Raw genomic sequence first — 13,745 nt, forward strand, 5'->3', positions numbered from 1 at the left:
CACTGCGGTGCTAACCCCGTTGGTGCTTAAACTTATCACGCCTAAACTTATCACACCTAAACTTATCATGCCTAAACTTATCACACCTAAACTTATCATGCCTAAACTTATCACACCTAAACTTATCACACCTAAACTTATCATGCCTAAACTGAGTTTAGGCGTGATAAAGGGCTTTTCACCAGCATGCTAACTGTTAGCACCGCTTTGTGAATCAGGCCCCATGTATTTATATAGCACTGCCATCTTCTGCAGCACTTTACAGAGTACATAGTCATGTCACGGACTGCCTTTAGAGGGGCTCACAATCTAATTCTACCATAGTCATACTGTAATGTCCTACCATTTTATTGATATGTATGATGTATGGTGTGTGTGTGTGTGCGTGCGTGCGTGCGTGCGTGTGTGTGTGTGTGTGTGTGTGTGTGTGTGTGCAATTACAAAAAATATTTACAATAGCTGCTGTGAAAAAACAAGTGCGTTTCCAGCCTGTCAGTCCTATTCTTGAATAGGTATTGAATGTTTAAAGGGAACCTTAACTGAGAGGGATATAGATGTTTCCTTTTAAACAATACCAGTTGCCTGGCAGTCCTGCTGATCTCGTTGGCTGCAGTAGTAGCTGAATCGCACACCTGAAACAAGCATGCAGCTAATCCAGTCTGACTCCAGTAAGAGCACTTGATCTGCATGCTTGTTGAGGGGCTGGGGCTAAAAGTATTAGAGACACAGGATCAGCAGGAGAGTCAGGCACCTGCTATTATTTTAAAAGGAAAAATCCATATCCTTCTCAGTTTAGGTTTCTTTTAAAAAGTGGCCATAGGTCCAATTTGTCACAAGCTTCTTCCATTTCCTGTATGTGCCACTCCTCTCAAATGCCCACTAAAATGATACAGGCCTTTGCAAAACATTCAACAGAGTCCTCCCTGTCTGTCACATGCTGCATGCAATGGTTTAAAATGTAAAACGAAGCCAAACAGCGAAAGCACACTTTGCAGCTGGAAAAAGCCACAGCCCATGTGATCACTCTCAGCTCTTTACATGTGCAGGGGGTGGGTTGATGACGGTTGTTTGACTCTCAGCCACTTGGAAACTAGACATTTTAGCCACTCTGTGAACTTTTCCTAGTTCACTAAATTTTTAGCAATCCTTGCTACATTATAATATGATCCAGGTGAGAGTGAAAGATGTTTGCTGTATAACAGAGAATGCTTAAAATATCCAGTCCAGGTTTGCTGGACGATTTATGCTCTCCAGTGTCCTCCACAGCTCCACAGCCCTAGTAAATCAATCCCAGACTGTCTGAGGCTATTCTTTGACACATTAATGGAAGATCAATATATTAGGACAAACAAATCTCCTTGCTGATGGAAATTAGGAGCCATTACTTCAGCTTTATCATGTTCCACTGAAGAAACACATGAATGCATTATAACATTTGCTACATGTTTCATCTCATTTATCTGATCATTTTGCTACCTTAATACAAGGTATTACATTTGTTTAATGTGATTATCCCTCATTTCAGGTCCCCATTTTTATCCCGGTATTGTTTTCCCTCACTTGTCTATTTATGGTTACTCTGTCCTTGTACTCTGACCCTATAAACACCGGGATTGGTTTTGCAATTTCGCTGACAGGCATCCCTGCTTACTACCTCTTCATCATCTGGGATAACAAGCCAAAGTGGTTTCGAAGATTTTCAGGTATGGTACAATGCATATTCTTCCTAGATAAAAACCTTCAGTTAGTTTCAAAACCATGCTGCTTAACGCAAGCAGGCACACACACACTGGGTTTTACATTAGCTGGACAAAAGCTCATGGTTCACCTTGTTTTATGATTGGTTGCTATCAGCTTAGCCCTTGCTTTGCTGTGCATTAAAGACACTGAGTACAGTTCACATGTTCCAGCCTGGTATCACATGGTATAGGCACTTGCGGTAAAATCGGAAATGGTGGTGATGGAGAAGGAGACTAGGAATCATGTCAGCAGACAGGTGAGATTTTTAGGGAACACGGGCTACGGTGGGAAATTTTTATACCTAGGGGTGGCCAGGCAGCGACGCTAGGCCAAATTCAATTTGCTGAAATCTATCTGGAATCGGTCAGGTGATGTATGGGCAGGCAACAGATCTCTCTCTGATCAGATTTGATCAGAGAGTGATCTGTCTCTTGGTCGATCTGCCCATATATCACTTGATGTTTGGGCACCTTATCTTTTCTATTTTTTATCTCTGTTGAGAACTGATAGCATGTCAGAGGGCCCTTTTCCACGGGCAGTTGATAGGCAGTGAAAAGACTGTCGAATTCTCACAACTACTTGCTGCTGCCTGGCAACTGCTTGCTGCTGCCTGGTAACTGCTCGCTGCTGCCTGGTAACTGCTCACTGGGTGAACAGTTCAGCCGCCTGTGGAAAAGGGCCCTGAAAGTGAGGAAGATATCTTCTAACTTCACATTAAGTCTTTAGGACAGGAAACCTAGGGGCAAATCTTCTGGTTGTAGCCCAGGCAGCAGTAAAAGCCTTAAAAGTTTTAGCCCATTTGCCATTCTATTACAAAGGAAAATATACTCAGTGGCTGGAAAGTGTACTGGTTAAGGGCTCTGCCTCTGACAGTGGCGAATCTCGGCACAGTTCCTGAACAGTAAGCCAGCGCCTATTCAGTGAAGAGACTCCCTAACACTGCTACTGCCTTAGAGATCGTCGTAGTAGCGGCAGCTCTGGCGCTTTGAGTCCGCCAGGAGAAAAGCACAATATAACATATAAATGTTCTGTGTCTTTTCTTACACAAAGTGTAAATTTAAACAAACCTGGTACTAGCTTTCCAGCCAGATTATTCCTGTGATTATTCCAGTCATAAGAAAATGCTTCCTAAATTAAAATCAAAGATGTCTCAGCTTGAGGCTAGGAACACGCTAAGCAGAAACAAAAGTGTTGTGGAAAACAATAGCATTTGTGCCGCTAGTGAAAGTCTATGGGCTGCATGTAAAAACGCATACAGTATACAGTATATGCATTTTACATTGTGCTTTTTGAAAATACACAACTTGCTTCGAAAAAAAAAAATGTAAAATGCACATAATGTATTTCAATGGAGATGGAGAGGAATGCGTTTTTACATGCATTTTTGATACTGTTTTGTTTTCAAATATGTTACTGTATTTTACTCCATTGATTCGTAAAATTAATAAAAATGCAAAATGCACAAAAAATGCATGAATAATGCATTAAAATGACAATGCAAAATGCAATCACAAACACAAACAACAACACACCAAAATGCATGGTTTTCTGCACTGCCTAGTGTGCTCTCAGCCTCAAAGATTTTTATTCCTAAGCTTGAAAATATATACATGTGTTTCATTGCACGTGTGCAGCACTAACCTCATTTAACAGTTTTTTGTTTTTTGTCCTTTAATTGTCATGCTTGTTCACATGGATTTGGCTTGCTTCCTTGTTACTAATTGCTGGTAATTTTACACATTACACATGTGCACATGCGTGAATGCCAATTGAAAATAATATGCTCTACTGGCATTAGAATGCATGGCATGGCTAAAGTACTTTGTTTTTTAAAGAAAAATGCTTTTGGCGGGCCCAAGATGCAATACATTCATCTTCATTTGTATGGGTCCGACTGCAACTGCTGTTGTGCATTAAACAAGGGCTGTCAATCTGCAGCATCACATGCCGGGTATGAACGTGAGCACTTCCTAGACAACAAATGCAATCAAAGAAGTGATGCAAGTTGAGAGACTGCTAATAGTGATTTAATGGCAAGCTTAGTAAAACAAGGGTTCTTTCAGACAAATGGCTGAAATCGGGTCGCTTAGGTACTTTGTAGCTGCTCCTGTTTATGCGTAGGGTGCTTGCAGTCGGCTACGGTATCTCTGCATGTGCATCTGAGTGGGCGGCAACCATCCTTGTATGCTACATGCTGAAGTTTTTTACTGGACAGTAATTGCACCGTGTGTCACTCACAAGCTTGTGGATACTATTGCTCCCAATGCCTAGTACAGTATATGTTGCTTGAATTGCACCTCCTGGCTGACCCATAAACATGAATCTAGTGTTAAATCCTCTATCAGGAGTATATAATGAAAGCTTATTTGCTATTTTAGTTCCATGATAACTGTTCTCTAACTCTCATGGAACAACAGGAAAGCTGCAGTGAAGTCCTACTATGAGTGTAATCAATTAAAGCAGTTTTAAACACAATTCTGATCCCACCCATTTGCAGAGCCATGTTGTCACACTCACGTGATTTCAAACACAGTGGCGTAGCTAAGTAGATATGAGCCCTGGTGAAATTCTACATTGCCCCTCCTCCAAGCACTCTATACATAACAATTGATATGGCGTACCAAAACCTGCCAAGGACAACCACAGTGTCAGAGATGCAAGTAGGGGATGGGGAACAGTGTGTTAAGGATTACTACTATTCAAAGCATCTATAGAAGTGATTATTACCAGCACAGGACCAATAGAGAGCTAATACTGTGGTAGAGGGTGGACCCTTTGGGGCCCCTCTGGCCCAAGGGCCCAGATGCAGTCGTTACGTCTGCACCGCCTATTGCTACGCCCCTGTTCAAACAACATACAACTTTTCTTCTCACAAGAGAACAGGACTCACCGAGAAGAATGCAGATATGAGGGTTCAGCAGTCATGGCTCAATAGAGCTACCCAACTGACTGCTGTGGTAGTTGGGTTTCATTCACCATGCTATTGCTATATCAGGGTGAGGAAATATTTTCAGTGAAAAAAATAAATAAAGGCCCATACCCACTACATTTTGGGATGATTTTTCCCAACTAACAATGTTTCTCACAATATCACACAGAATTGTTTAACGGAAATGCGTGAAACAATGTTTCACAACGCATTCCACCCGCAGTGATCATTCCTATTTGGAGGACCACTGTGCTGGATTAAATTGTGGAGGATCGCTCCACTACTCATAGACTTTCAGGGTTTTTACTGTGACTGTGCAAACCATCACTGTTTGTTTACAATGACACAACAATTCTTGTCAATTTGGCCAGATGGATCGGGGAAAGATCGTTAAGCGGAGATCCCCAATCCCTGATCCCTCTGGCGTGAATACTTAGCTTAAGCTATAAAGGGTTCACAGGGCAAAATCATACATTTATTTTTACTTACTTGGGGCTTCTTCCAGTCACTAGAAGTCATGTGGGTCTCTCTCCGCAGCTCCAGTCCTCTCCAGGGTCCCACTGGTTGCCTGTACCGATTGCCGACCCCTGATGGTTCAGAGCTTCTCTGCATGCGCAGGCACGTACGAGCACCCATGCATGAACATGCCTGGTGATGTTGGCCCACGCCCACGCATGCGCAGAAGGCGCTGACCCATCAGGTGCATGCTGCCAGTGGGACTCTGGAGAGGACTGGAACTGGGAACAAGGGCATCAAGTTACTTCTAGGTGTTGGAAGAAGCCACAGGTAAGTAAAAATAAATTTATGATTTTGCCTCAAGAGTCCTTCAACAGTGGAGTCATCTACATACCATACGTTTCTTACATGCACACTTTAATATATAAGTGAAACATGGGCTGTAAATCCAATAGGAGAGGCTGTTGAGATTTCAAACAGCAAAACACTCATCCTTTAGAAGTCCACTGTACTACATGATGTATTATGACTTCACTAAGGCTGTAGAACACTGTGAGCACTTTCTGAGAGCCTTTCTGACCCTCAGCGCATTCTGAGTATTTTTTTTAAACTCTCTCTTTTACTTCCATTGAAATCGTGGTAAAATAGCCACAATCACAATTTTTTGAGAAATGGCAATTGTGGCAATTTTACTGCGATTTTAATGGAAGTCAATGGGAAAGTTTTAAACACTCAGAAAGCGATAAGGGTCAGAGAAGCTCTCATAAAGCGCTCATAGTGGGTCTACAGCCTAAGTCATGCACACTGCACATTGCAGTCCAGCAGTTATAAAGGTATTCCTCTCTCATATACTGTCAAAATCGCCTCTGCTCAGCATCAAAATTATTTTTCAATATACAGTTTCACATAAGCCAGGGGATTGCTCTTGAATGAGAAAAAAAGAAACTTGCCTTTAAAACATTGTGTTCTTAGGGTACAAGCCAAGAACAGTGCAGTTAAAGCTCAAATCAGCTATATATGACAGATCTGGTGAGATCATTAGGTAAAAAGACATCCTAATACCAAGGAACTTTCTGTACCTGTTTTAGTGAAAATGATACCGACAATTACATCACATATGCAGTGCAGCAACAGTGTTTCTTCCCAAGCTGCCTTGCTATTGTCACAATAACGTGTTCAGAACAATAGGCATTAATCTTAGAAACCATGAAACATTTCAGAAATTGGATTGCTCATGGATTTTACTCTCTCATTAAACTGCTCATTTATATTCAAAATAGTTTCAATACATACAAGTTTTTCCTATTCTTTCTTTCCTGATACAACTCATCTACAATTATAGTACATACTCTACACCCCGTCATTTCCTAGACTGACTCATATAATACCTTTATCAGAGGACTCATTCGTGCTGCTTGCATTGCAAGATGCAGCGCTCTGCCCCTCTCAGCAATGCACTTGAAATTCTAATCGTTGAGCTAAAGCCTGGTACACACCTTGAATTTTGATTGGCCAATCACTGACCGATTTTTCCACCTCCATGTAGTACGATAATTTACCCACAAAATCTGTTCATAGTATTCCAAATCTGCTGACTTTAATACTATATAGTGGTGGTAAAATTGGCCAATCATTGGCCAATTAAAATTGAAGGTGTGTGCCAGGCTTAAGTTGCATTGAAGGCACCCATTCACACTAATATCTACAAAAGAACTGATTCAGCACCGACTTGCATAAGCTTCAAAGTTTAGCGTTCCATTTATCCAATTGTGCATAATATAAACATGGTAAGAGCACCGTGATATTTCATTAGGGACGCCCTTTTTTTTAAAGCTTACTTAGCCATATGAGCTCTACAAAGCTCTACAAAGACTGCTTCCAATCTATACACGTAAGATCCAAAGAGCCACCAATCACAAAACAGCAGTGCTGCTGTGCCAAACCAATAGGATCCAGAAGGCAAACAGCCAGGAGGCGCTAATTTTAAAATACAAAAACAGACCTTATGGGCAAAAGCCTCCCATCAAGCAATAATCGAAGACCTCCAAAGAACTAACCAATCAAAGTGTAGCCAGAGCAAAGCCAGGAAATGTCGCAGGCTGCAACCCTCAGATGTACAAAAAAAAGCACAACCCTGACGGGAGTCTAAAATCCTCCCATTCAAGCTAATAGCATTGTGTAGACTAAACAGATGTCACGTTCCTTCCTACCTCCTCCTCATTACAGTGGTGAGTCAGACACTTCCTGGGAGCCACCATAAATGGCGGGGCTGCTCCTTGCAGAGTGTGCATAGTATCTCCAGAGCTCCCACAGGTGCCCACAGGCATGCTTCTACCAGTGTTGCCAGGAGATGGAGGCATATGAGACATTTATTGTACATTCTCCGGTGCTATCACTAACCAGGAAGTGATTGACTATATTGCCAGAGCCAATCGCTATTGGGTGGAAATGCACTCCACTGGACAACAGTGTGGGTGACTCTTCCTCATTGGCTGACGCCAGTAAAAATGCCTTGCTCTCAGGTTTGCTAATTGCCCATGATAGGGACAGGTCAGTAACATGATTGGGTATAAAAAGAGCATCCCAGAGAAACCGAGTTTCTCAGTAGTAAAGATTGAAAGGGTATAACCACTTTATTTATCACCTTAGGGGCAAATAATGTAATAGCTTAGTTATAGAATTCCTCAATGTAAAAATTGCTGGGAATAAGGGGATTTCTTTATGTTTTCTATAGTATTGTGAGAAAACGCGGAAAAGCCGCCGCGTGTGCTCAGAACAAGGCGGCTGATTCCGCATCCAACGCGGCGGTTTGCACGTGTAGGCCTACATCTGCCAGTATGGCTGAACACGGAGAAACCACCGCATGCCCTGATAGCGCTGCGGCTGGTTCCGCGTCCTGATAGCGGCGCGGCGGGTGGTACGCAACACATGTCTGGTGTGGCTGGGACCGCTAGTCCACACAGGTTCAGAAGGACGCGCGCGCGCGCTGAGAGGCAGAACTTTTATGACAGCCAGAAGGGAGTCAGCTGACCAAGCCGGTCAGCTGACGATTCAGCCAGTTCCCATTGGTCCAGCACTTAGGGGAGGCGCTGGAGAGCGCTGTGCTATATATACCGGGTGCTGGTCATTCGCTGGTTGTCTGCCGTTGCGATCACTACGTGGAAGCACTCAGACCTTTTTGTCAGAATCTGTGTTACCATTCTGTTATACTTCAGACTAGTTCCAGGGTGTTGATGATCAAGGACCTCACACCCAAGATTAGGGACTTGTGTTATCATTCTGTTATACTTCAGACTAGTTCCAGGGTGTTGATGATCAAGGACCTCACACCCAAGATTAGGGACTTGTGTTATCATTCTGTTATCCTTCAGACTAGTTCCAGGGTGTTGATGATCAAGGACCTCACACCCAAGATTAGGGACTTGTGTTATCATTCTGTTATACTTCAGACTAGTTCCAGGGTGTTGATGATCAAGGACCTCACACCCAAGATTAGGGACTTGTGTTACCATTCTGTTATATGTCAGACTAGTTCCAGGGTGTTGATGATCACGGAGCTCACACCCAAGACTAGGCATTGTTTATTATCTGTTATGACTTACTGCTTTCCTGACCACTCTTCTGTTCACTGATTCGGTACTTCGCTATATCTGATACTCTGTTGCCAAACCCTGTGTGCCTTAGGATTACCGAATCAGCCTCCTGTCTTTGTACCTTGTATGTCCGTGTGTTGCCAACCTGGCTTGCCCGACCTTGAGAACTATCTCCTCAGTTTAGAGATAGTTCACAGATCAGTCAGTGACATCCCCCTATTGGTGTCACTCACGCTCTGGTCCTTTCCTCTCCCAGTCTGACTCCTCCCTGCGGGAGATTCTCAGGCTGCTGAAAGGTACTCATTCCCTAGTGCAGTATTCCTTACTGCCTTTGTACCTGTCCTCCAGATATTGGTTTTCAAAGTATTACTGTTGCACCAAACACTCATATTACTCAGGTGTCCAGAGGTTAGTAATATATCTGATTATCGATGATACTGCAGATCATCAATAATCGGGTATATATCTGTATTTTTGGTGATACTGCAGATCACCAATAATCAGACCCTCTCTGTGTTACACCGATCGTTACAGAACGGCAGACCAAATGCAAATGGACGCACTCACCAGCCGTCTGGGCACACTTACCACTTCGGTGGAAAACATCAATATTGTGCTGGGCAGCCACCAGACGTTAATGGATGCTTTGTCTGGATCTATACAAACCCTCCAGATGGCTGTGAAGGATGTGCGATCTCCTCCTAGCACAGACATACGTATGCCTGTACCTGAAAGATTTTCTGGTCACAGATCTGACTTCCGAAATTTTAGAAGTAGAGTGTTATCATACTTTGAGTTAAGACCTAATTCTTCAGGAACTATGGCCCAAAGGGTTACCTTTATTAAAACCTTGTTATCTGGCGATTCTCAGACCTGGGCATATAGCCTTCCCATCAGTCACCAGGCCCTAACCTCTGTAGAGGAATTTTTTTAAGCTATGGCTATAATTTACGACGATCCAGACATTTCCTCGACTTCTGAGCGGAAGCTCAAACTTTTACGTCAAGGCAAGAGTCCGGTTGAAGATTATGCTGCTGAATTTAGGAGATGGTCAGTATCGGCCAGGTGGGACACATTTGCCATTTTAGATTGTTTTTTTATCAGGGTTGTCACTCATATTACTCAGGTGTCCAGAGGTTAGTAATATATCTGATTATCGGTGATACTGCATCATCAATAATCGGGTATATATCTGTATTTTTGGTGATACTGCAGATCACCAATAATCAGACCCTCTCTGTGTTACACCGATCGTTACAAGTATATACTATCATTAAAAATTCTGTGAAATCAGGGAAAATCTCAGTATGCGAAGGACAAAATTAAGAGTAAGTATTGGATGACCATGATCTTCAGGCAGCCCTGCATTAAAAACAGATCCGATTCTGTACTGGAAATCACTGCAGGAATTCAGGAACACTTCCAAAAACCATTTTCTGTGAACATACAGTAGCTTGTTGGTGTATCAATAAACGGAATTTAAAAGTCTACCATGCAGAGAAGAAACCATATACCGTATAAACATGAGTCTTCTCTGGGCCCAAGGTCATTTAAGGTGGATTGAGCTAAAGAGGAAAACTGTCCTGTGGTCTTATGAATCAATACTTGAAATTATTTTTGTAAACCACTGCTGCCGTGTCCTCGGGGCTAAACAGGATCATCTGGCTTATTGTCTGTTCAGGAATCAAAATACAGTGTTTCTGATAATATGGTGGTGCATAAGTGCACTTCATCATGAATAGCTTGCACACCTGCCAAGGTACCACTAATGCTGAACAATATGTACTGGTATTGGACCAACTTATGCTGGCATCAAAACATCTTTCTCAGGGATGGTTATTTTTATTTTATTTTTTTTAATTTAGCAACACAATATCAGCCTGCATCCCACGCATATTACAATAGGATAGCTCCAAAGAAAAAGTTGCCAGCCCGCCTGCAATACAGACCTCTCACTTGTTGAAAGCATTTTACGCATTATGAAAAAAGAACTACAACAAAGCAAACCCCTGTCTGTTTGCCGGCTAAAATTGTATGTCGGATAAGAATAGAAAAAAAAAAAATTTCGATTTTAGAACTACAGCAATTTGGTCTCCTCAGTTCAAAACATTTGTTAAGTGTTGTTAAAAGAAGAGGTTATGCAACATGTTGCCAACAATTCAAATTGGGCATATATTTTCAGAAGACAATAAACTTTCTCAGTTTTGAAGCTTACCATGTTGTTGCTTTACTATTTTCATTAATTAAACAGTTTTCATGATTTTTGCAAATTTTTGCATTTTGTTAATTTTTATCTTTAATATAACATTCACACCTTTGTAGGAATGGAGTTGTACTGTATGTTATATTGTAAAAAGTCCTCCAGAGTTATGGCGAATGTCTCATATTCCACTGGATATCTCTGTAACGTAAGCCTTGTACACAGGCCGGGCTGTGGCAGAGGCTCGGGAGGCACTAGCCTCTGGGAGGAGAATCCTGAGAGTGCCTGTGCCGCCTCCCTTGCCATTGCAGAGTCAAGAGCAGAGCACTGTAGAAGTGTTGAGAAGCCACCAACCTCTCCTGCTGCTGAGATGTCTTCAGTCATGTTGCAGTATCCCCTCTATATAGTTCAACAGAAGAACTATAGAGAGGAAACTATGACTCCCTTCAGTGGCACATGTAATGAGAGTTTCCACTAGAGGGAGTCATAAAAAGGAGACATTGCAACATAGCTGATGAGATACTGGCACCGAGAGGTGAGTAAGTTCTCCAACACTTCTACAGTGTTATGCTAATGAATCTGCATGTAAGGGTGGGTACTACCTAAAACTGGGGGTACATCTGGCTCTCTAACTGGGGTAGGGAGGGCTGCCTAACAATGGAGGCACATCTGCTTACCCATACAGGGGAGGGGGGCTACCTTATACTGGTCTGCAATTATAGGAAGTGTTTGACTGCTGTAATAGCCAATAAAGGCTTTTTTATTGATTATTGAGAAGGGTATGAATAATTTTGGACTGGACACATTTTTGCTCAAATGTAAAATTAAACTTAGAATTTTTTTTCCACAATAATGCCTCTTGTAAATTGTCTTATTATCTTTTGGGAGACACCTATGTCATTTCCCGTCAAAACAGTATTTGCTAGTTGAATAAAAGTAACTTTAAGTCAAAATTTCCCAGGGGTATGAATAATTATGGACAACACTGTATATATTTATACTTCAGGAAATGGGAAATAAGAATAAGGAAATAAGAAATAAACTACAGTGGTTAAAAAAGATATGAATCCACCTATATAAAGCTGATTTAGTATATGTATACATGAAAACAAGGCACCAGGTAAAATTACCGATATTACTACTGAATTCCCATATTGAAATATTGGTAACCTTTACTCTCTCTGCCGATGCCTAACACAGAGTCGTCCTTCTACCTATGCCTAGCCCTTAACCCACCTAGTTTTGCCTAACCCTTAACCATTCACCCCTGGTGGTGCCTAAGCTGTACCCTATCCCCAAACCCTGAATTCCCCCCCCCCCCCGCGCGTTGGTGCCTATGCCATAATCCTCCGGCCAAAGAGCCATGATTTGCAGCAACGAGAGTTAAGTTGGGCACATGGAGGTGCTATCGTTCCGAGGCTCAGAGCTCTCCCCAAGCCCACACATGGTGCAGCTCTCCTGTGCACTGTGCCGTTACATAATGTCGGAACAATAAACGAGGAGTGAAAGGGGCATTCCTTGGGACAGACTGAAATGAAGGGAATTGACACTTCCTCTCCACCCATCCTTTTAGGCAAATATTATGGCAGTGTAGAACAAGGACCACAAGGGGGCTGAACTTTGATCTTTTAATCCCAACCTCAGTTCAGGAGTACTTTAATCAATTGATCTCCAGGGAGCAGAATCTTAGTGTCAAGTAATGTGCTCTTTCTTGGTAGCTACATTCCCAATCTTATTATGTTTTGGGAGACACCTATGTCATTTCCCATCAAAAAAATACTTGCTGCTTGAGTAAAAGTAACTTTAAGTCAAAATTTGCCAGGGGTATGAATAATTATGGGCAGCACAGTAGCTGAGGTGTGTTAGTGACCAGCATAGTATTTTTCCCACAGGTAACACAGTACAGTAGGGTATCATATATATGGATATTAGGCCACCCCATATAAGACACAATCAAGACAAGAAAACAGAGCATAAAGAAAAACAAGGGTTTAATGGCTTGTAACGATTTATACAAAACTTCACTTTTATTGCAGCTCAATAAATAGTATCCAGACATGTGAACATTTTTTGAATCTTTAAAATATCAAGGTTGTCATGAAAGATGTATAAATATCAAAAGCCTGACCCCTGTATCTCTGACTTCAAAAGGGCCACTTCTTCAGAGGCAATAAGAATTACAGTAGTGTATCTGTAACAACTGGTTAAAAACACATCATTTTATCAGTTAGTACATTATGGAAAAATTGGTCATATGCCAAGAGTAGCCTCTGTACCTCCTCAAAAGTCCATATCAGATTAGCATGTTTCATCAATGTAAAATCAATCAGATCAAACTACCATTATGTCCCAAACAGAGGTGCAGTGGCGTAGCTACAGACCTCAGGGCCCCGAAGCAGAATTTGGACATGCCCCCCCATACTTTCTCTGCCAGTGCCCTATGTATTCTTTCAAGTGATGTGAAAGTAGACAGCAATACAGCGGTCAACTGCAGGCCAATATAGCGGTCACTGCAGGCCAGTGTCTTCTGGAAACAGGCGTGTGTACTATGTGACACCGGTAGCACTGGGTCTGGGGTAGGGAGGGTGAGGAATATTGAGGGGCAGTGAAAAGAAAGAGAGGGATTATTAGGGGTCTGGGAAAGGGAAGGTGAGGAATATTGAGGGGGGGGGGGGGTAAGGAGAGAGAGGGGGGCTATTAGGGGGCTGGGGGACAGTGAAGAATATTGAGGGGGAAGTGAGGAGAGGCAAGGGGGTTATTAGATGTTGGGGGGGGGGTGAGTAAGAAGGGAAAGCAGTTATTAGGGGTCTGGGAAAGGGATGGTGAG

General features: G+C 42.4%; 1 protein-coding gene across 1 annotated transcript in view; it reads left to right on the forward strand.

Moving 5' to 3' along the window:
- The window catches only part of SLC7A11 (solute carrier family 7 member 11), a 414,966-nt gene that overhangs the window by 356,099 nt on the left and 45,122 nt on the right, over nt 1-13,745 (forward strand). Inside the window, exon 11 of the mRNA XM_068279755.1 lies at nt 1,526-1,703. Coding sequence (XP_068135856.1) covers nt 1,526-1,703 — 178 coding nt within the window. The remainder of the gene's footprint in view (nt 1-1,525; nt 1,704-13,745) is intronic.

Source organism: Hyperolius riggenbachi, chromosome 1 (genome assembly GCF_040937935.1).
Source record: "Hyperolius riggenbachi isolate aHypRig1 chromosome 1, aHypRig1.pri, whole genome shotgun sequence".
Lineage (NCBI taxonomy): Eukaryota > Metazoa > Chordata > Amphibia > Anura > Hyperoliidae > Hyperolius > Hyperolius riggenbachi.